This window comes from Ahaetulla prasina, chromosome 2 (assembly GCF_028640845.1).
Source record: "Ahaetulla prasina isolate Xishuangbanna chromosome 2, ASM2864084v1, whole genome shotgun sequence".
NCBI classification, from domain to species: Eukaryota; Metazoa; Chordata; class Lepidosauria; order Squamata; family Colubridae; genus Ahaetulla; species Ahaetulla prasina.
In genome coordinates, this window is record NC_080540.1 from 174,232,669 (window position 1) to 174,257,368 (window position 24,700).

A 24,700-nucleotide genomic window follows, 5' to 3' on the forward strand; every position below is an offset into this window, starting at 1 on the left:
TATATGCTTGGAGATGCTCTAAATACTTTATTTCCCATCACAAAATATACTGTAACTGAATTGCCTTGAATTTCAGATAATTCATCCAAGTCCATAGTACTGAAGCCCACTTTCTCATCTTAAAGCAGGGATGGGGCAATATTTGAGGTTTTGAGAGTTGTACTTTTTCCTCAGAATCTTCCAATGATAGGAAATTGGTGGTGTCATGATGCATAGGTGAGGCTAATTTTTTTTCAGGGGATGTTAAGGATGCAGTTGTGGTTGTAAGTTGAGGACTATCAGTACAAACAGTGGTTTCCCACAGCAACAATGAGATTAGCCATCTTGTTTACAATTGCAGCAGAAACTTTTAAAGGACGCCAAGTTTGCAAACCTCATTTTCTAATCACTTTTGGTAATTGATCATTAACTATTTTTAAGCTATTAGAGATCTTTGGAATAACAATTTTGAAAATGCCGGATGAGTCTGCCCTTTAATCCTGAACTGAAGATAATTTAATCATAATGTTAAGAATTAAAGAATCTTCACTGTTTCTTTATTATATTTCTACTTTTCTTTTCTTTTTCCTTGCATTGTATTTTATTCTCTTTTCTTTCTCTAAGTTCAGATTGTATTAGATTTTACTATTCTAATAAACATTCTTAATAAAAATTATGTGTGTATGTAGGAGGGAGATGACCCTCAGCCCGCCCCCAATATACCACCAAAATTCAGTGTGCCCCTGGATTGGTGGGGCGAAAGGTTGGCTCCCGATTTCAAGTATAATTCAAGTTCTACTTGAAAGCCATATTCTTTGATTCCCTTTTAAAGATTCACATGTTGCCTAAGCCTATGCTGGTTCTCTGGGCACAGTTACACATAACTTTATCCTCACAATGAGTTGCTATGGGAAACCTTGTAAGATGTTGCCAGTGATACTTTTTTGAGGCCTTACATCTTCTTTGCCATGCGCTTTGGTACGCAAATGGGATTTCATAGACTGGCTGGAGCTTCGTCCAATTTGGTATTGGATGGTAGTTTATTGTAACATTTATTTTACCGCTTTGTTTATTCTTCCCCTAAGCCATTTCATCTTGGATGTTATAAAGACCCAGTTTTGTGTTTTATACCATTGTGATGGAAGTGCTGCTCTACTTCAAGTGAAGTAAGCAGTATTCCATTTTAAACTATTATTTTTCTCTTTACTGGAAAAAAAATACATAGCAGCCATGAATTGGATATTTCATCTATCGTTGTTCTATCAGAAGATAACTTTTCAAGCTATAGCACCATTAACTTTTCCAGTTTGATTATTCAAAGTTCCCTTAATTTTAAAGCAAAATTATCTCGTGGATCTCTTTGGGAATCCCTACTGAAAACAATAATAATAATAATAATAATAATAATAATAATAATAATAATAATAATAATAATAATAATAATAATAATAATAATAATAATAATAATAATAATTGTTATTATTGATACCTTGTAGAAAACTAGCAGTTTTATCTGGAATGTGTTTTGAACATGATGTCCTTGTGACCTTTGTAGGTCTAGCTAGTATTGCTTTCATCTTCCTCAACATTGTAAATGGATAACTTGTAGATCTATACCAGTTATCCACTTAGATCTATGCATTACTAAAACTCTCATGCCAATAACCTTCAATTGCGGAAAACAATGCACCAAAGGATAACAGTGATGCTAATGGGCTAACTTACAAAACAGGCTAACTTACAAAATGCGTCCAAAAACTGGGATCCATGACTCCCATGGAATTGAAATTCGGCAAATTTTTATTAAACATTAATACAAAATGTCATAAAACATTTCCTGTGCTGATGTTTAACTGTAGCCCAGTTTAACTATAGCCCAGTTTAACGTGGGCTATTTTCAAGGCTGATCTCTGAATGTATACCAGCTTTTCCAGTGAAGGCTGAATATTAGCATTTCTATCACTGTTGAAGGCATCGAGGAATCCGGTAAAGATGGCCCCATGGATGATGGGCTATCTAGCATGATCATAAAAGTTCTAGTATTTGAACACTGCATTACCATCTTTGGATGATAATATACTTTGAGTCAAAGGTATATCATTGGCCTTCAAAGCTGCGGTCCATTCTAAAAATGCAGTCATTCTTGAGTGGTTGAAGCTATTTGTGCAATTATACTTTTATCCATTTTTTTCATATTGTTTGTCAAAATGGCAGACAGAGGCTGAGATAAGCTGTTTGCTATAGTGTTGTAATTTCCTGGAAGATATTCAGATTGGAATATAAAGTGGATTAATTTGTGAATCTATTGTTCTGTGCTCATGTGAATGTCAATGGAGATTCTCAGACATCCAGGTCATAGCTGTCCCAAAGGTGCACTTTCAAGAGGCAACTGGACTTTCTTATTTTTCTTTGAAGACGTTTCACTTCTCATCTAAGAAGCTTCTTCAGCTCTGACTGAATGGAGGGGAATGGAAAGATTTATACTCCTTACAGACAGCTGGTCATTTGCTTTCTTGTTGAGGCCACCTAGAGATTTATCTTTGTCCTCAGGGTCAGATGAGTAGTGCAATGGGTGTGGAGCTCTCTTGGAACTGTTGAAAGGACTGTGTTGTAGACTGGAGATAGATGATGTTGCATCCCTCCCCCTCTGTTGAGAGAGGACTGTTCAGTTTTGACATAGATGGCCTCTTTGACTCCTCTTTGAAACCAGCAGTCCTCTCTATCCAAAATGTGGACTTTGGTGTCTTCAAATAAAAATTTAAAAAGTCCAGTTGCCTCTTGAAAAAGCACTTTTGGGACATGCTCATGTGAGGCTAAATCCCTCTTTACCATTTATTCCTTATTGATAACATAATTATTTTGTAACTTATAAATAAAGCTATAAATGAGAATTTCTGACTTACTTCGTTTAGGATCATAAGCATATACATTACCAAGAGTTTTATTCTTTCCAAATCCTTCTCTTTCCACTTCTTTCTTTTGCACCTTTTTTCTTCATATTTGGCTCCATTTCTAGTATTTTCTCACTGGTCCAAACATCTAATTCAAAAACTTATTTGTACTGTAGTATACACCTCTGGCCAAGATGGACTGTCAATCCCAATTCAATGCATTCATATTAGTTTAATTTTCCAAATATACACAGTAATGAAAACAGCATTGTTGTTGTAGATAGAGAATTTCATTGTTTTCAGAAATATCACAGATTTTTAGGAAAAGGAACAGAAAAGATAATCAGGATGGTGTAATTAAAAAGCAGAGCTATAATGTCTGATACCAAAGTGATTGTGCTTCCTACAACTACTCCTATGCTCATCCTTATCAATTTGTGTATCAGGATCAGAGATTAGAGTTGTATCCTTGTTTTAATTGTATGCTATCTTGTAATGATTTATTCAAAAAAGTGAGGGAAAAATATATACAGTGAATCTGTTCATTAGACTATTTAATTAACATATTTTTGTAGGAAACGAAGCTGCTTCTTAAATTTTCAGTTTTTGCTTTTTGTTATTGTGCATTGATTTCTAAAATCTCTAAAGGATTTCTTTTCCTAAAAGTTGAGTTTCACATCCTGTCTGTTTTAACTTACATTTAGGGTGCATTCTAAACTTTATTTTTTCAGTCAAGAGATGAGCTTGACATTTTGAAAAGACTATGCAACACTTCAGCAAATCCCAGGCTGATTCTTTTGGCGTATGGACCTCAGCCATTGGTATCGTCATGAGAGTCACTGATCCTGGGTCTTCTCTAACCACTAAAAAATCTCCATCTTTGGGATTTTTTATCATATGCTTCTTGAATACTTTTCCAACCCATATGTCACAATGTTAAAAGATTTTACTCTTTTTAATAAACAGAAGCTGTGTTTACTGTATACCATTGCTTATACAGGCCATGACCATCCTGGTTGTGAAACTCAGAGCATTAGCCAACTGTTAAATCTTGTCATGAGCATCTTGTGTGATTGATTTCCCAGCCCTGAATTAAGACTTTTGTAAAATAGATTTTAATTCATACCAGAAGCCAATCTAACTAACTTAATAAGAAAATCCAAATGACTGGCTACCCTATCAGATTAGCATCTGAAACTGTCCCGGTTTGCCTACTGTCACAGCAAGTGCTAAACAGTGTTTGGGGAACTGGGGACAAAACTTAGGGTAGTGATCTAAAGTGGGCAGGTTCCCATTACACCCCTGGATGTGACTAGTTTCCACACCCCACTTCTCTCTGATTCTTGAATTGGATTTGGGGATTTTCTTCAAGTCTGTTAAAACTTTGTCAGCATATTTAGCTTCTTTGATTACAGTTTGTCTACTTCATAATGGTGGAACACACTGGTTCTTAGCAAGTGTGGTCCGAAAAAGATGTAGGTGTGTGAAATATCTGAAGGAATAAAAATGTGCAGAAAATATATAGAAAAAGGTCATGCCAGAGGTATGTAATATCTATTTAAAATGACATTGTGTGTCGAAAGACAGAACTCCTAATATCTGCCTGTCAATCACAGCCCTTGGTTCTACTTATTTCTTGGCTTGGGCACAACTACACACTCTTGACTACCCTTTATATTTTGTAGGTCTGACTAAGAGCCCCTTATTTAATAGTACAATGCTTTAATATTCAGGGCCACTGCAATTTAATATTGCTTTAGAAATTACAGATAATGAGGATCAATTTGTAGGTGGAAGGGCCTAACCCAGGCCCAACAGTGTATTTCAGGGGTCAGCAACCTTAAACACTCAAAGAGCCACAAAGGTCCTAACCGGAAGCCCCCTATTCAATTCTGGAGCCGACCGGAAGTCCAGTTCCCCCACCATAGAATCTCCTCCTAGTGTGGCATCCTTTTTCCTCTGCCAATCGGAAGTCCGGTTCCCCCATAGAGTCTCTTCCTAGCATGGCATCTTTTTTCCTCTACTTGTCCTATGGAAAAGCCCTATCAATTGTGGAGCCAACTGGCAACAGGGAGCCTCAGCAGAGGAATGAAAGAGCCACATGCGGCTCCAGAGCCGCAGGTTGCTGACCCCTGGTTTATTTGAATACTTTCTGGAAATCTTTTTCCTTCAAATATAGTAATTTATAGCCGAAATGGTTGCACACATTGCTTCAATCATAATGTATAATAAGTTGTTGGCTAAATTTAGGGTGTCCTCCCCTTATTTATTTGAAGGGAGGTGTCTTTCCCAGGAGACCTGTCCTGATACTTCATAGCTCTTAGTATTAGGAACTTAATACTGAAATTACTCTCTTCCTTTCTATTTAATGGTCCCATTTCTTCTCTTAGATTCCTGTTCTCCCATGGACCTTTCGCGCCTCTTAATTTGCTTTCCTTGTATTAACCTTCTTTTCTCAAACAGGTTTGGCGATTATGTTGAGTCTAATAACTGTGTCTTGTCCTTGTAATTGTAAATGAAATGTGGTTCATTTCGTTAATTGCTTTATTTTCATTGCAATTGATGTGCCTCTTTTTAAAATTTGGTTTCCAAGCTTGCTTTCTCTAAAAACAAAATAAAAACAAATCACAACCCTTGCCCAAGACTGCTAGTTCCATGTTTTGCTCTATTTTTAATCCTTATTTTCTCCTCCCCTCCTGCTTTTGCTCCCTCCCCTCTGCCTCTCATTCTTTCCTTCCTTCCTTTCCGTTGCCCATTCTATCCTTCATGGGCCCTCAGGTTGCGTGCCAAAGTGCGGAGAGCCAGGAACAGGTTGAGACCATTCTGTCTGAAAATGATGCTCTGAGAACCAACCTTGCAGCCTTAGAACAGGTACCAGGTTCTGCCTTCTGAGCCAAATGGTCAGGGGGACTAGAAGGTGGTGATGAGGGTGATGAAACTAAAGGCTGTGACTTTTTACAAGGGGGGGTATGTATATTATATTTACAGCATAAGGGAGGCTAAATGACCAGCAACAATGCGGTGTGAAGAATTCCTGTTTTATTTACTGCATTTACATTCCTCCCTTCATCCAGTATACTGTGTATGTGTGAGATGTGCACCCATTTTCAACATTTCCTATTGAATAAGTTAGGGTAAGAATAGACAGGTTCATCAGTGCACAACCACAGAGTGCGTCTCTTTAGCAAGGATGAGCAGCTATTTAAGCCCAGGGACCTGCAACTTTTTTGAGTGGCTAAGAGTTGCAATGAAAGTAGCAGTAACACAACCCACGACTGTGTCATAGAAAGATTTGGGACCAGATTTCTTTTTTCCAGGCTATGGAAGAATTGTTTTTTTTAAAAAAACAAACAAACAAACAAACAAACAAGGTTAAGCCTATATGAAGCCTACAATTTTTACTTGTTTCGTGCCTTTAAACAACAGGAATTCCTCATGGCTTGTCCAAAATAAGCATCTAAGTGTTTGAGGGGAATGCTCTGTTGAAGTGAGTTGTGTTGTCCTGCTGTGAAGTGGCCTGAGTCACCTTAGGAGAAAGTGACTGAGATTGCATTGTAATTCTCTCTCTTTCTCTCTCTGTGTTGTGCGTGTCTGTTCTTGGGGATTAGGAGCTATGGTGAAAAGGAAGATGAAAATATCACAGATGCTAGGTTTGTCATTCACGACAGGACAAGATTCCTTTTTCCTATCTTAAGACATGGATAGATTGTGCCAACGATCACACCTGCTGTATGAAAACCTGCCATTATTGGCACATTACCTTAGACCTGACACTTCTTCCAGCACTTTGAGCTTTCCCAAACTGTAGGTGTAAGACATGCGAGGAAGAAGAATCTGTGGGGTTTTTTAAATCGTTTTTTAAATAAGGGTTTTTTAAGGGGGGGGAGGGATTCGATGGGTGGGGGTGAGAACCCGTCGGGGAGGGATCCAGCCCCTGTGCTAGTTCGCGACACCATTCCATCTTGTCTGAAGGCAGGGGGGGAGGACGTTCCAGGTTTAGAGGGATGTTCGATCTGTACGGTAAGTGGGAGAGGCAGATATGGCGGGGAGGGGCCGTGCGAGTTGTGGGAGCCCGCGTTCGATGTCTGAAAGCGATCGCGTGCCCCGGCCCCCCAGTCCCTACCCGTTCCTCGGGTGGCCATGATCCTCAGAGCTTGGATCTTCGGCTGATGTTATGTAATGCCCGGTCCGTGGCTAATAAAGCTCCCCTGATCTGCGATCTTATTCAGGGGAGTCCATGGACCTTATGGGTATTACGGAGACCTGGTTGGGCCCGGAGGGGTGCCTTGTTGAGTTGTGCCTCCAGGTTTCCGAGCATTTCATCAGCCGAGGCCCAAGGTAGGGGTGGGGGTGGCGGTTGTTATTAAGGAAGATCTAGAGCCGAGGAGGCCACTGTGCCTCAGATCGCCGGCTGTGAATCCTCTATGTGAGGTGGGGCCATAGGAATCAGTTGGGCTTGTTGATCGCGTACCTGGCTCCTTGCTGCGTGACCACAGCCCTGCCCGAGCTGTTGGAGGTACTGGCTGCTGTGGCGGTTGAGACCCCCAGACTTATAGTCATGGGGGATTTCAACTTGCCATCAGTCGGCTTGTCATCGACGGCAGCTCGGGAGTTCCAGGCTTCCATGACGGCCTTGGACCTGATTCGAGTAAATGATGGCCCTACGCACATGGGGGGAGGCATGCTGGATCTGATTTATATCTCTGGACAGTGGTTAAATGATCTGGTATTAGACGATTTAGTAACAGAACCAATGTCATGGTCGGATCATTTTCTCCTTCGCCTAGACTTCCGAACCGCCATTCACCACCGCAGGGAGACGGAACCTATACGGTGGTTCCGTCCCAGGCACCTGATGGACCCTGAGAGGTTCCAGACGGAGCTTGGGCCATTCCCTGAGGATCTGGCCCACGGCATGACTGAGGAACTGGTCGTGGCCTGGGAGCGGGCCGCGGCCGGGGCCCTGGACCGTGTCGCGCCTTTGCGGCCTCTGACCCGGCGTAGATCTCGTCCGGCCCCTTGGTTCTCCGAGGGGCTGAGGGAGATGAAACGCCGGAGAAGACGCCTAGAGAGCACCTGGAGGTCCAGTCGCTCCGAAGCTGATCGGACACTAGTTAGGACCTATTCTAGGACCTACCTAGTGGCAATGAGGGAAGCGAGGCGCTCCTACGCCTCCACCCTCATTGCGTCGGCAGATAACCGCCCGGCCGCCCTGTTTCGGGTGACCCGCTCTCTCCTACATCAAGAGGTGCGGGATGACCCTTTGCAGGGACGAGCCGAGGAGTTTAGTGGTTATCTATACGATAAAATCGCTCAGCTGAGGGACGGTCTGGACCGAATTTGGGATGATCCAAGCGAGGGAGAGGAGGCACGTCTTGTTGAGCACATTTGGGATGAGTTTGACCCTGTGGCTCCCGAGGACGTGGACAGGTTGTTGGGGAGGCTTCACGGCACGACATGTTTACTGGACCGTGTCCTTCCTGGCTGGTACTGGCCACTCAGGCGGTGACACGAGGCTGGCTCAGAGGATTATCAACGCTTCTTTGTTGGATGGGGTTTTCCTGCCGCCTTGAAAGAGGCGGTGGTGAGACCCTCCTTAAGAAGCCTCTTTGGACCCAGCTATTTTGGGTAACTATCGTCGGTCTCCAACCTTCGCTTTGTTGCGAAGGTTGTAGAGAGTGCGGTGGCGCGACAGCTGCCCCAACACCTGGATGAAGATGTCTATCTAGACCCGTTCCAGTCCGGCTTCCGACCCGGATACAGCACGGAGACAGCTTTGGTCGCATTGGTGGATGATCTCTGGAGGGCCAGGGACGGGATATTCCTCTGCCCTGGTCCTATTAGACCTCTCAGCGGCTCGATACCATCGATCATGGTATCCTGCTGCGCCGGTTGGGGAGATTGGGAGTGGAGGCACCGATATCGGTGGTTCTCCTCCTATCTCTCTGACCGGTCGCAGACGGTGTTGACAGGGGGCAGAGGTCGACCGCGAGGAGCCTCACTTGTGGGGTCCCACAGGGTCGATTCTCTCGCCTGCTGTTCAACATCTACATGAAGCCGCTGGGTGAGATCATCAGTGGTTTCGGGTGAGATACCAGCAGTACGCTGATGACACCCAGCTGTATTTTCCACCCCGGACCACCCCAGCGAAGCTGCCGAAGTGCTGTCCCGGTGTTTGGAAGCTGTACGGGTCTGGATGGGGAGAAACAGGCTCAAGCTTAATCCCTCCAAGACGGAGTGGCTGTGGATGCCGGCACCCCGATTCAGTCAGCTGCAGCCGCAGCTGGCTGTTGGAGGCGAGTTACTGGCCCCAAAGGATAGGGTGCGCAACTTGGGTGTCCTCCTGGATGATCGGCTGTCGTTTGAAGACCATTTGACGGCCGTCTCCAGGAGGGCCTTCCACCAGGTTCGCCTGGTTCGCAGTTGCGCCTTCCTTGATCGGGATGCCTTATTCACAGTCACTCATGCGCTCGTTACCTCTCGCTTGGATTACTGTAATGCTCTCTACATGGGGCTCCCCTTGAAGTGCGCTCGGAGGCTTCAGTTAGTCCAGAATGCAGCTGCGCGGGTTATAGAGGGAGCTACGCGTAGCTCCCATGTAACACCGCTCCTGCGCAGTCTGCACTGGCTGCCTGTGGCCTTCCGCGTGCACTTTAAGGTGTTGGTTATGACCTTTAAATCGCTCCATGGCTTAGGACCTGGGTACTTACGGGACCGCCTGCTGTTACCACATGCCTCCCACCGACCCGTACGCTCCCATAGAGAGGGACTTCTCCGGGTGCCGTCCGCCAAACAATGTCGGCTGGCGGCCCCCAGGGGAAGGGCCTTCTCTGTGGGGGCTCCCACTCTCTGGAACGAGCTTCCCCCGGGTTTACGCCAAATACCCGACCTTCGGACATTTCGTCGCGAACTCAAGACTCATCTTTTTATCCGCGCGGGGCTGGCTTAAATTGGGATTTTAATTGTTTAAATTTATTAATTTTAAACGGGGTTTTTTAGTATGGTAAATTTTAATCATTGGGCTAATTTAAAATAAGTTTTTTAAATCGTATTTTAAACTTTATATTGTATTGTCGGTTTTATTATGCCTGTACACCGCCCTGAGTCCTTCGGGAGAAGGGCGGTATAAAAATAAAATAAAATAAATAAATAAATAAATAAATAAATAAGTTGGAAATTATGAGACTTATTCTCCGTCCACATCTGGAAGGCTGTAGATTGGAGAAGGCTGGTTTAAGAGAATGTGGAGGAAAGGTGGTTCGAATATTGTTGATGCCATTGCAGAAATGAAAGTGACCTGTATTTTAGCACCTTTTGGATAATAATTACATTTTAAAGAAAAATGGGAATAAAAACACTTGGAATCTATGATATTGCAAGAACTACACTATATTTCATAATAATAATAATAATAATAATAATAATTTAATTTTTATACCGCCCTTCTCCCGAAGGACTCAGGGCGGTTCACAGCCAAATAAAACAACAATAAGTAAATACAATACAAATAAAATCAATAATTAAAAAACTTATTAAATATGGCCCCAATTTAAAATACATTTAAAACGATAAAACGCAATTAAAATTTAAAACCCAATAATAAAAGTTCTAAAAATTCTGTGCCAGTCCTGCGCGGAAAAAAAGATGCTTAGATACTTTTCATGCTTAAAAGTACTACAAATCTCTTTAAGAATACTTTCTTTTCGGTAGGCCCAAAGCTCAGAGCAATTTCTGATTAGCCAAGTTTTAGTTTTTAAAGGCAAGTTATACATGATAACATAATTATAAAAGCTATAATTTACCTTTTAAAAATGAAACCCGGTTAGTCAGAAATCACTCGGTATTTCTGATTATTTTGATAATTCTATGCAAACCGATAAAAATGTGCTGGTGCTAAGAATTCTTATTCAACAACAAATTAGCAAATTAGCATAATTTATATAAATTCCATAGTTCCACATTCTGGAATATAGACTAAGTAAAAGAAAAAGAAAAAAAGGGAAAAAAATCAGGCTAATTTTTTCACTTAAAAAATACTTAAAAATTCATCTATATCAAAAACACTTTTCTCCTGGGTTTTCATAGAGACTAAACTAATGAGGCTTGATACAGAGATAACAATCCTGTCCAAGATTAGGAGACTAGGAATCAGTGGCAAAACCATGCAGTTCTCCCAGTTTCTCATTTCATTTGATTGCTCTGTTGTTAAGAAATGTATGTGCACCCATTATAATTAATCATAATAATTCCTATTGTCAGTGGAATTTGAAGCAGGTTTGTAAACTTCAATTAAGCGTGAAGTGAGATGATTGTGTGCAGTGGGTAACAGAGCAGCATCCTTCATTTTTACACGTACAGTGAATTAAAAATATTCTTGTGAAACTAAAAAAATAATAAAGAAAATACATGAGAGCTCGGTGGCGTGTGGAAATGTGCTTGGGTGCTTGGCAGGGGGGGAAAATCTATGGTTTGTCGTTCTTTTTTAAGGAAAAAGAAAACCCACAGCCTTGCCAGGGGTCCTTTTTGGAGGGTAGGTCACAGTGCCATGTGATTTTCTGAAAGGACTGTTAACTTTTTCCTTCCTCCCTTGTCCTGCTGCATTCTTGCCCTGTAGATCCAGACATCTAAGACTCAAGAAATGAATTTGATGCGAGAACAGGTGGCAGCATTGGGAGATGAGCTACAGCAGCGTCAGAATGAGAAGGAGGCATTGGCTGCCCAGCGGGATGACCTCAACACACAATTGCAGGTGGGCCAAGGCATAAGGTCCATACAGGCCCTGTGACAGCCCAAGCATCATGCTGCTGCTTACAAGGCCCAGCCAACTATTTGCATGTTCTGTATTTCCTTCCACTATCGCCCTTGAGCACACTTTGTAAAATGCCCCATTTTGAACCTTTATGGTGCGGGGAGAAAGAAGGAGCAAGCAGTTAAATATTTATGGCATGAGAGGTAGCACTGTTTTGCTACCTCTCGTGCCCTTTTGCCAGTGATCTCAATCCCTACTCAGGGTCACTCATGCCCTAGTCACCTCCCATCTTAACTATTGCAACATGCTGTACGTGGGGCTGCCCCTGAAAAGCATCCGGAAGCTCCAATTGGTACAAAATGCAGCGACCTGCATGGTTTTGTGCAGACCTTGGTGAGCACATGTATCGCTTCCTGTAGGAACTGCATTGGTTGCCAATTTGCTTCCAGGTGCAATTCAAGGTGCTGGTTGTCACCTTTAAAGCCCTTCATGGCTTAGGACCAAGTTATCTGAGGGATTGTCTCTTGCTGGTCACATCTACACAACACACTAGAGCAGGGAGGCAAGGAATGTTGCGAGTCCTGTCCCCTAAGGAGATATATCTGGCGGGACCCAGAAGAAGGGCCTTCTCTGTGGTGGCTTCCTCTCTCCGGAACATCATTCCCCCCAGAGATTAGATTGATTCCCCACTTTAACACTCTTTTGGGAGGCCCTGAAGACGTGGTTCTGCCAGCGGGCCGGGGGGACCCAGAACGGGATGGAGCCCATTAAATGGCTAGTATGAATGTGTGTTGTGGGTGGGGGGTTATTATTTTATTATTTTTCTTTTTCTTTTTATTCTTTTCATTTTTTTTATATGGTGTTTTGATATCCTTGTAAACTGCCTTGAGTCACCATATGCAAGTAGGTGACAAGTTAAAATTTCTAAATAAATAAATCAATTTCATTTTTTACACTCGCCTTCTGGATTGTTTGATCCCTTTACTGATCTCTTTCTCCTACTCTTGTTGGCCTTCCAACTGCTACTTGAGTTCCGGCCCCCATTTTGGGGTCTTAGCAAAGTTCTTCCCAATAGCCCACATACTTTCATTTCAAATAATTGGTATTTTAACCCTGAATCTTATTTTAAATTTGTCAGTGTGAAAGGAGGCTAGATATTCACCCAACAAATTCCCAAGCTGAAAAAGTTTTCACTCTTGCCTTCAAGGGCTTAGCCTGGGTGTAGAATTGAAGTGGGATGCTCAAAGTGCTTTATGTCGCTGGTTATTATAATCCTTTTGATGGTCTATTGTGGAATCGGGCCAGGGCTGTTTAGTGATAGATCTTCTTTGTTTATTGGTGTCGTCATCTATCAGAGGCAGTGGACAGCCTCTGACAAAACCATGGTGCCAATAAACAAAAAGGTTGTCTTAGAACAGGGGTCTCCAACCTTGGCAACTTTAAGACTTGTGGACTTCAACTCCTAGAGTTCCTCAGCCAGCAAAGCTGGCTGAGGAACTCTGGGAGTTGAAGTCCACAAGTCTTAAAGTTGCCAAGGTTGGAGACCCTTGGTCTTAGAAGATAGGCTTTTCATTATCTTCACCTTTTATTATAGGAGTCACTTCGGGGCAGTACTCGTCTTACGGACCAAGTTCAAGAACTCAGGCAGGAGAAGGAGAGATTACTACAAGAGCTTGACGAAGTACGGAAGGTAAGCTAGAGTGGAGGTATACATTGTGGCTCATTCAGGCAATTTCAGTCATGGCTTGACGCTTATATATGAGCAGAAGAGTCTTGGCCTGTGTCTTTCTCCCTTTCTGCATTGAGGTTTCTAAACTGATTCCATTTGTCTTCAAAGCACACTACCAGTTGGCAAAAATCCCTTAAATCAGGACGTCAAGTAAGAGTTTATGAGATTCTGCTCTGAATGAACTATGATTCAGTATTAAGTTTATGAAATTTGGAGCAAAAATAGAATAGAAGAAAGGACAAGGAGGAATGGGATAAAGGCATGGGAGGAAGAATAGTAGCTAAGGGAACATTGAAAGATATTAAAATGGCATCTGCTGGCTAAGGAAGCCGTTCCCTTTTTACCTGATTTCCTGACTTTCTCCAGTAGACTTTTTAAATTTCTCAGTGCAACTCTGAAGACCAGAAATTAGTGCTTAGTCTTTTTAAAGAAGCCAAAGATTTTGGTCTCAAAATGCAAACTTTCTAAATCGGCAAACTTTATTTATGCTTCTCAAAATAAACAGCACATCCCTTACCAAGCTTTAACTAAAATCTTGGGCATGTTATATGCCTTCACCCCACCTTTGTGAGGTTGGTCTTTATGAACCAAACTAAAATATGGGGTCCTTGGCACTCTTGGTTATTTTCTTGTAGACATTTCACTACTTAAGTAACATCATCAGTGCTAGAAGGAAGTGGGTTTTGCACCTCACAGGTCAACCCTGGGCTACAAATGTTCTCTTTTGTTGAAACTAAAGCACAGGGAATTCCTCGATGTACGACAACAGTTGAGCCCAAAATTCATGTTGCAAAGTGAGACATTTATTGCGTGATTTTGGCCCCGTTTTATGATCTTTCTTACCCCAGTTGTTAAATGAATCGCTGCGGTTATTAAGTTAGTAACATGGTTGTTAAGTGAATCTGAGTTCCCTATTGACTTTGCTTGTCATAGGGTTGCAAAAGGGGATCATGTGACCCTGGGACACTGCAACGACCATAAAGATGAGTCAGGTGCCAAGCATCGGAATTTTGATCACATGACCACAGGGATGCTGCAGTGGTCTTAAGTGTGAAAAACAGTCACTTTTTTCAGCCTCGTTGTAACTAGGCTGAACTAAATGAACTGTTGTAAGTTGAGGACTAGCCGTATACCTGGTTTTATACTCAGGGGCAGAGAGGGATGATGAATTTTTGATCTGAATCCTTATTGCCAGGGCTTCCCTGTTGTATTGGAAGTGGGATATAGGGCTGAGCTGTGCCTTCTGCTTTCCAGACAGCAGAGAAACGCAAGGCCATGCTGGATGAGATGGCCATTGAGACCCAGCAAGAAAAGGGACGCCACAAGGAAGAGCTCGGTAACCTTCGTCTGCAGCATGAGAAAGAGATGCTGGCTGTGAGGGCACGCTATGAGCGGGAGCTGCGGGAGCTGCATGAGCACAAGAAACGGCAAGAGGACGAGCTGCGTGGTCAGCTCAAGGAGGAGAAGGTACCAGGGCCACATTCAAGGTTTAAGGATCAGAAATTTGGTCTGACTTCCTGCCTTTCTCAGTAAAGTTGAGCATTTCAAGACACACCCTCTAAGGGAGGAAGAACTCTCTCACTTTATGAGAAGCAAGCTGCTGCCTAGGTTACGTCTGTTACCATGTACAATACATTGGGGCCAAGAAATGAAATCACTGCTAAGGCTTTGCTAGGAAGGACCACCGGGGGAGCTTTGGCTCTCACACTAAAATAGTGAAACTTCGTTATGTTTCCTCCACCACCACCCCACCCATGGGACAAAGGACATTCTAGGTGTCTTTAATGTCCTCTCCTTTTAGGATTGTCTGTTGTCTTTTCCTTCCTCTTCTTCATTAGGCTCGTAGTCAAGAACTGGAATCCATGCAACAAACTGTGGAAGAGCTACGGCTCCAGATCCAATCCATGGATGGCACCAAGGGCTGGTTTGAACGGCGGCTTAAAGAGGCAGAGGTACTGATTTAATAATAATAATAATAATAATAATAATAATAATAATAATAATAATAATAATAATAATAATAATAATAAATAGTATTATTATTATTATTATTATTATTATTATTATTATTATTTTAATTTGTATACCGCCCTTCTCCCGAAGGACTCAGGGCGGTTTACAGCCACAATAAAATACAAAAACAACACATACAATGCTAAAAACAAACATTAAAAAACTTATTCAATTTGGCCACATTTTAAAATACAATATCGACGCTGTAAAATTAATAAAAATTTAAACCCATAAAATCAGTTAAAAATTTAAAAAAATTCAAGCCAGTCCAGCAAGACGGAATAAATAAGTTTTAAGTTCGCGGTGAAAGGTCCGGAGGTCAGGTAGTTGTCGAAGTCCAGGGGGAAGTTCGTTCCACAGGGTAGGAGCCCCCACAGAGAAGGCCCTTCCCCTGGGAGCCGCCAGTCGACATTGCTTGGCTGACGGCACCCTAAGGAGTCCCTCTCTGTGAGAACGCACCGGTCGCTGGGAGATAGAAGATGGCAGTAGACGGTCCCGTAAATATCCCGGTCCTAAGCCATGGAGCACTTTAAAAGTGGTCACCAATACCTTGAAGCGCACCCGGAAGACAACAGGCAGCCAGTGCAGTCTGCGCAGGATGGGTGTTACATGGGAGCTCCGAACTGCTCCCTCAATCACCCGCGCAGCCGCATTCTGGACTAACTGGAGCCTCCGGGTGCTCTTCAAGGGGAGCCCCATGTAGAGAGCATTGCAGTAGTCCAAGCGAGAGGTAACAAGAGCATGAGTGACCGTGCATAGGGCATCCCGGTCCAGGAAGGGGCGCAACTGGCGAATCAGGCGAACCTGATAAAAAGCTCTCCTGGAGATGGTCGTCAAGTGGTCTTCAAAGGACAACCGCCCGTCCAGGAGAACGCCCAAGTTGCGCACCCTTTCCATCAGGGCCAATGACTTGCCCCCAACAGTCAGCCGCGGCTGCAGCTGACTGTACCGGGGTGCCGGCATCCACAGCCACTCCGTCTTGGAGGGATTAAGCTTGAGCCTGTTCCTCCCCATCCAGACCCGTACGGCTTCCAAACACCGGGACAGTACTTCGATAGCTTCGTTGGGGTGGCCTGGGGTGGAAAAGTACAGCTGCGTATCATCAGCGTACAGTTGGTACCTCACCCCAAAACCACTGATGATCTCACCCAGCGGCTTCATATAGATGTTGAACAGGAGAGGCGAGAGAATCGACCCCTGCAGCACCCCACACATGAGGTGCCTCGGGGTCGATCGAGGCGATCGATTTGGAAGAGAAACACAGTACTGTGGTTCCCCAAAAATAAGACCCTATTTTATATTTCTTTGAACCCTGAAATAAGCGCTTGGCCTTATTGCCATGTGCTCAAAAGCCCAATTGGACTTATTATCAGGGGATGTCTTATTTTAGGGGAAACAGGCTAGCAATTCCTTTCCAGTTGTAGGAATCCAGTTTTTGTGTACCTGTCGATTCAACTTTACATTTCAGTATTGGGACATAAATTAGAAGTGGCATTCTGTGGATGGGCCAGTCAGGTTCCTTTCCAGCCTTTTATTGAACTTCTGATTTTCTTCCTCTTCGCCAGGAGTCGATAGAGAAGCACCAGCAGGAACACATGGAAGCTCTGAGAATCTGTAAAGAGCAGCATGCAGCTGATTTACAGGTATTGGGCGCTGCCTATTCCTCCCCAGGCATGAGAAATGACAGAGGTTTATTTCCTTTAAAACCACACCTAAAATACTGCATCTAGTTTTGGTCACCACACTAGATGTTGAGACTCTAGAAATAGTGCAGAGAAGAGCAACCAAGATGATTAGGGGACTGGAGGCTAAAACATATGACGAACAGTTGCAGGGACTGGGCATGGCTAGTCTAGTGAAGGACCAGGGGAGACATGATAGCCATCTTCCAATAGTTGAGGGGCTGCCACAGAGAGGAGGAGGTCAACCTATTTTCCAAAGCATCTGACGGCCAGACAAGGAATAATGGATGGAAACTTAAACAAGGAGCGAATCAACTTGGAAATAAAGAGAATTTTTCTGACACTGAAAACAATCAACCAATGGAACAGAAGTTGCCTTCAGAAGTTGTGGGAGCTTCATCATTGGAAGCTTTCAAGAAGAGACTGGACTGCCATCTGTCAGAAATGGTGTAGGGTCTCTGGCTGGGGGTTGGACTAGAAGATCTACAAGGTCCCTTCCAACTCTGTTAATCTGTTAAATTTCTTTGTTTTAAATCTGTTAAGTTTCCTTCCATGCTGTCTGACATAACACTACCAAATTCTCAGTTAAGGGGTTTTGTCTGCTTCTGCCATTTAGGTGTGACTTATTGCAGCCAATCAGTTGATATGGGGCGGGTGTGAAGAGCAACCTGCTTTTATCTACAGTGGATTGGCTGCTAGGTCTAACGGATTTCTGGTTCCCTCTGGACATGGATAGTGTAGGACATGGCTGGGGTGTGTGCAGACCTCAGTGTTGGTGATCTTCAGTTCCCAGCAATCTCAGCCAAAATCTCAGCCTAGATTGAGACTGATATGAGGGATTCTGGGGATTGTAATTCACAAAATCCGGAGGGCCACAGGTTCTCCGCACATAACAATTCTAAAAATTATACCACAGAGCTTTTCTGAGATGCTCAAGAAGAACCCCTTTCATTAATGTGAATGAGTGACTTTTTCTGAAATCTTTTTGGACTAGTTTTTAAATCAAATTGGATTCATGACTGGGTTTACAACCAGTCAGAAAAATCAAAATTAAAAGAGCATATTAAAAAAATTGGAAATGGTACATAATATGTCTTGAGTTTTTAAATAAAAACTTTTTTGCTTGGTGTCTGAGAGCACTGATTTAGATAGACTTTTTGGGGGGAGAAATTCCATGACTGGATTGCTGTAGGGAGAATAGAATAGAATAGAATAGAATAGAATAGAATAGAATAGAATAGAATTTTATTGGCCAAGTGTGATTGGACACACAAGGAATTTGTCTTGGTGCATATGCTCTCAGTGTACATAAAAGAAAAGATACGTTCATCAAGGTACAACATTTACAACACAATTGATGATAATATATCAATATAAATCATAAGGATTGCCAGCAACAAGTTATAGTCATACAGTCATAAGTGGAAAGAGATTGGTGATGGGAACTATGAAACGATTAATTAAATTAATTAAATTAAATTAATTACTGCAGATTCAGTAAATAGTCTGACAGTGTTGAGGGAATTATTTGTTTAGCAGAGTGATGGCCTTCGGGAAAAAACTGTTCTTGTGTCTAGTTGTTCTGGTGTGCAGTGCTCTATAGCGTCGTTTTGAGGGTAGGAGTTGAAACAGTTTATGTCCAGGATGCGAGGGATCTGCAAATATTTTCACGGCCCTCTTCTTGATTCGTGCAGTATACAGGTCCTCAATGGAAGGCAAGTTGGTAGCAATTATTTTTCTGCAGTTCTAATTATCCTCTGAAGTCTGTGTTTTTCTTGTTGGGTTGCAGAACCGAACCAGACAGTTATAGAGGTGCAAATGACAGACTCAATAATTCCTCTGTAGAATTGGATCAGCAGCTCCTTGGGCAGTTTGAGCTTACTGAGTTGGCGCAGAAAGAACATTCTTTGTTGTCCTTTTTTAATGATGTTTTTGATGTTAGCTGTCCATTTGAGATCTTGCGATATGATAGAACCCAGAAATTTGAAGGTTTCTACTGTTGATACTGTGTTGTCAAGTATTGTGAGAGGTGGAAGTATGGAAGGGTTTTTCCTAAAATCTACCACCATTTCTACGGTTTTGAGTGTGTTCAGTTCCAGATTGTTTTGGTTGCACCACAAGGCTAGTCGTTCGACCTCTCGTCTATATGCGGATTCGAATGTTATCCTTGTCCTTGATATCAGTCTTTCCTTTGATTAAACAGTCACCGAGAGTAAGGCTGGAAAGTGACAATCTGCTCAAGACTTTCACAGTGAATATAAGTGCAAGCACTTTGTCATTGAAACCCTTTTTAAAATAGGCAGGATGTGAGCATTTATCTGTTAATTGTATATTATATTCCAACCTGGCTGAGGTTGGACCCTTCTGTGACTAGGCCTGAGCAAATGTCAGAAGGGTTAGGAAATGTTCCTATTTAATGTAAGATCTGTACTGGAAAATCTCTGGTAGATGCCCTGATCATCTTTGGAAAGGCAAGTATTGTCTAGGAAGAAAGCCTCCGGAACTGCTGCTCCCTGCTGTCTTCTGTTGTTCAAACTTTTCAAATCAATAAAACAGCAACAGTAACTATATAAATGCAGTTTTTCCAACTAATCTTGTCTTCGCCTTTCTCTTTAATTAAAAAGTAGTACTCCTGAGGCAACTGGTAACAAACGCTCTAGTGCTTTTGAACTAATACTGCTGAGGAGGAATTTTAATCTACTTTTTATTGGTGTTTGATTTGTATGTTCTACAGGGAAATGGGTAGGTAGGTTAATATCAGTCTTCCTCAGGCATGTTTAGTACTACAGTCCCCAGGATTCCCAGCCAGCACATAGCCTTTGGCAAAGGCAGTGAATCACCTATAATTTACCTTTGTAAACCACTTACAGATGGCTGTAGATATAAGTCGTAAGTGTTATTGTAAAGTGTTGTTATAATTTAAAGGGGACTTTGGAGCCTACCTTAAACTTGAGTGTTACATTTGTGTAATTCGTGGTGCCGATTCTCCTATCTACCAGGACCAGCCTCATATTATCAGTCTTTTGGCTCCAGAAAGAGAGGTGCTATTTGACAAATTGAAATCCTGTTTAGCTATTGTGAGTTTCCCCGCTATGATCCCTGCACTTCTCCACATGTTTATGTGAGTGAGATACCATACCAACTAAAAACCCATCAGAGTTCCTTTAAGAATCCCTGAACCTTCTTTAGATTATAAATGCAGGCTTTTGGCCTGAAAATATAGCTTGAAATGCCATGTTCTGCAGCTCTAACAGTTCTTGCTATGGAACTGAATGGGATATTTGCAGCTAATGTGCAGAGCAGCGGATCAGAGTCCTTGGAAAGGATAATTACTGAGACGGGTGGCTATAGAAATTGAATGAATGGACTAAATTGATTTTGAACTTAATAACAGCAGCAAGGCTGTTGATTGGACAATATTGGAAGAAAAAAGAGTTACCTACAATAGAAGAATGGATATTGAAAGTTACTAATTTGGCTGAGCTGGCTAAAATCTCAGCTTTTTTGAAAGAATACGCAGGAAAGATATTTAATTGAATGGAAAAAATGGATTGATTATTTACAAAACAGATATCAGATTAAGAAATATCAGATTGCCTTTGAATAATTAGGAAGTATTATTTTATGTAATGGGGGGGTTGGGAAATGGAAAGATTTGGATGAGGTTAATTGGATTAGAAGGGAAAATTTTACTCTATGTTTGGTTTATGTATAACAATACCTTGTGATTGACCCGGGAAGCCGGGGGAGAGGGGAAGGGAGTTTTGTGGGGGGAAAGGGGGGAAAATATTTTTGTTTGTTAAAACTTTTTCAATAAAAAAAAAAGAAAGAAATTGAATGAATGAATGAATGAGTGAGTGAGTGAGTAATATGTCAACCAGCCTTTCTCCTTCTTTACGCTTTTCCAGTTTTCTCCATTGCTGCCACTTGGACTCCTTTCACGTTAGCTGCTTTTTTCCCCCCTGCAGTGATGAAGAGTAGCTACACAGTAGATTTTAGCCATGCAGTTTGTGCTTTTCCCCTGAAAATGTCCTTTCTCAGCCGCTGGCATTTTCCATGTAAGAGGAGTAGTATGGGAATCTTATTCTGCTTTTTAACTATCTTTGTCCTGTCTCTCCTGCTCCAACTGGGTTGTTTCCTCTGCAGCTAAAAGACCAAGAAGTGGAGGCAACTAAGGAGAAACTGAGAGAGATTGAAAAAGCCAGGAATGAGCACATGGACACAGTCAACCGGCTGAAGCAGGTGTGTATGCCCTGAGCCTGCCAGCTTCCTCCAGGAACCGGTGCTTGGCAGGACGCACTTCCTTCAACCATCTGTTCCCTCTCTTCCTGCCAGGACTTGCCCACCTGCTGAATTATGTCTCCTCCTCCAGTGTGGTTGCAGTACACTGGCATGGATAGACAGATGGTGCTGCTGTCCCTCTCCAATTCATGTGTTCAAACTAAGGTTTTTGCAGTAGTTCCTGGAGTGATAAGAACGCAGGCTTCCAAACAATGCCGCTCCTGGTTTGGCTAGAAGGAAACTGATCCCTGCTACATCTGAGTGTAGAACAGCTCATCGTATTCAAGGGAATGATTGAATTATAGAACATAAGGATTGGAAGGAATTTTGGAGATCATCTAACCCAGGGGTCTCCAACCTTGGTCCCTTTAAGACTTGTGGACTTCAACTCCCAGAGTTCCTCAGCCAGCTTTGCTCTGGGAGTTGAAGTCCACAAGTCTTAAAGGGACCAAGGTTGGAGACCCCTGATCTAACCAACCCTCCGCCTAATGCGGGAATTCATTATTGCAGCCGCGTGTACACTCAGGAAAAACTATTCAGGAATTCCCTTATCCCAGTTTAGACAACAGGATTGTTGTCAGCCCTTCAAGGTAGGCCAGGTTAGGAAACAGACACCACAAGAAACACTAGAACTCTCTTTATTAGTATGGGCTAAAATAACAAAATCTTGAAAGCCCAGTCACATTTCTCTTTTCTTCCGTCTTATACCAAGGAAAATGAAATTGGGGCAGTCTTTAGTTTCTTTCTCCAATCAAATTTATTACAGACCTAAAACCGGATATAAACAAAACTAAATAATAATAATATAGATAGATAGATAGATAGATAGATAGATAGATAGATAGATAGATAGATAGATAGATAAAATAATAATAATAATATAGATGATAGATAGATAGATAGATAGATAGATAGATAGATAGATAGATAGATAGATAGATAGATAGAATAATTTTGTCACTTTGAATGTACACTAATCGGCATTCATTAAAATGAAATTTTGTTGCATACAGGTCTCAAAGGGTCACCACCTCCAATATACAGTACATAAACATGACAAAAGAAATAAATACAAAATTATGCATAGACCCACATATATGACAGAGAAACAATGCAGTCTAGTTCGGATGAGAAATAATACATTCGATAATAATAGTAATAATACAGTAGAAATAATACATTCTTCTATATATGTGTATAATAGAAGAACAATAAGTACAGTTAATCCTCAACTTACAACAATTGATTTAGTGACCAAAGTTACAAAAGCACTGGAAAAAAAAATGACTTATGACCATTTCTCACACTTCCAACCATTGCAGCTTCCTCACGGTTACGTAATCAAAATTCAGATGCTTGGCAAGTGGTTCGTATTTATGACGATTGCAGTGTCCCGGGGTCATGTGATCACCTTTTGTGACCTTCTGACAGATAAAGTCCACGGAGAAGCAGTCACTTAACTGCGTTAACAACCATGTTGTTAGTAACCGTATTACTAACTTAACACCTGCAGTGATCCACTTAACAACTGTGGCAACGAAAGTTGTAAAATGGGGCAAAACTCACTTAATAAGTGTCTCAGCAACAGAAATTTGGGGCGCCATTGTTGTCATAATAAGCCAAGGATTACCTGTATAGTAAAATCTAAAAATAAGAACAAAGATACTAAAATAAATCCAAATAAAATACTATTATAACAAATTCCAAACTAATAATGGCAAAGCAAATCATACAAACAGTAGCACAAATTGAGGGAAGTTGTGCAGTTATTTATTTTTGAATCCTTGCCAAAAGAATATTTCCCGGGATAAGCTCTTGCTTTATTAAATTGCCACGCACAGTCATCTCTGTGCTTTTCTATAGTTTGTGATTGTACCCTTTTTGTGGTAGATGGGCTAATTGCAAAATATAAGAACACAGCTAAGGGAAAGGAAAAAAAGAATTCCTAGAATATGACCGGGATTGGAGATAAAGCTAGGGGAAGTAGTTTTGGCGCATTTTTTCCCCCTTTCATAGTATGACATTTTCAGAGTAGTAGAAACTTTGCTTCTATCCCAGCCCTGGTATATGAAGGTGAGAAAGAGATCCCATCACTTGTAGCTCAGCGGTCCTGCTTTACAAAGAGGGGCCATTGTAAAGACGAGATGTATCATATTGACTTATGAAGTGAACAGTCCATGTCTCTTTGGCAGGAAGTGAAGGACACAGTCGATGGGCAACGGATCCTGGAGAAGAAAGGGAGTGCAGCAGTAAGTTTTTTTTTTAATTTACATTTATATCCCGCCCTTCTCCGAAGACTCAGGGCGGCTTACACTGTGTTAAGCAATAGTCTTCATCCATTTGTATATTATATACAAAGTCAACTTATTGCCCCCAACAATCTGGGTCCTCATTTTACCTATCTTATAGAGGATGGAAGGCTGAGTCAACCTTGGGCCTGGTGGGACTTGAACCTGCAGTAATTGCAAGCAGCTGTGTTAATAACAGACTGTCTTAACAGTCTGAGCCACCAGAGGCCCCTTGGGTTGGAACAGATTCTTCATGGAAATTGGGCGGGGATATAGGAATGTATACATCATACTTGGTCTTGCTGGTTGAGCTATTGTGACACTCAGCTTGCTGCTCTTTGCCTCTTTCTATTAACCTCTGAGATTATTTTATCAGGACAGGACATTTTTGTTTCATTCTCTCTGTGAAATTTGAAGAAAATGTGAGGTTGAGAATTGCTGGCAGGCTTTAAGAGAAGCCTACTAAATTCCAGTCTACAATCATAGTTAAAAAAGAAGGTTGGAAACATCAGGCCCTGTGAAGCTGGCAAACAATTTGGTTTTCTGGAAAGAGTTTTATTGTTACTAGGGTAATAGAACAAACACCCAACTGATCCCTTCACCTTAAGCGCATTAACTTGCAATGGAGTCATGTCCACTTCTCTTACTCCACTCAGCTATATTTCATACTGGTTTGGCTTCTCCTCACTGTTGCTGGTTTAAGTAACCAGAAAGAATAATGTGAGTTGCCTGAGTAAAGATTATTCCAGAAACTGGAGATGCTTCACTTGATGGATGATATCCTCATGGTCCTGATGCTACTGGAAAACCTCTTCCTTCCATTCAGTACATGCCACTAATTGCAGATTGCTAAATCAGGCAGATGTCTAGCCAATGCCTAATTCCAAAGTCTTCAAAACTGCCTTTGTTGTATTTTCTAACCTTAATTGCAGTGTTGTGATTCCAAGATTTGCTCATGTCCGCCAATATGAATGTACTACCTACAGAAAGTAAAATGACATCTTCACAGGTCTTATCTTTTTGTGTAGAACAGGTGATTGTAGTCCAATCCTAATGGAAGAGAAGTACAGGTAGACCTTAGTGGCCAC

General features: G+C 42.0%; 1 protein-coding gene across 2 annotated transcripts in view; it reads left to right on the forward strand.

The window, feature by feature from the left end:
* The window catches only part of GRIPAP1 (GRIP1 associated protein 1), an 80,458-nt gene that overhangs the window by 21,113 nt on the left and 34,645 nt on the right, over positions 1–24,700 (forward strand). Inside the window, exons 13-20 of one of the 2 annotated variants that reach the window (XM_058171841.1) lie at positions 5,649–5,741; positions 11,485–11,619; positions 13,214–13,309; positions 14,603–14,815; positions 15,187–15,300; positions 16,927–17,004; positions 21,190–21,285; positions 23,517–23,573. In XM_058171841.1, the coding sequence (XP_058027824.1) occupies positions 5,649–5,741; positions 11,485–11,619; positions 13,214–13,309; positions 14,603–14,815; positions 15,187–15,300; positions 16,927–17,004; positions 21,190–21,285; positions 23,517–23,573 (882 nt within the window). The remainder of the gene's footprint in view (positions 1–5,648; positions 5,742–11,484; positions 11,620–13,213; positions 13,310–14,602; positions 14,816–15,186; positions 15,301–16,926; positions 17,005–21,189; positions 21,286–23,516; positions 23,574–24,700) is intronic. The other variant, XM_058171842.1, reaches the window with a different exon arrangement.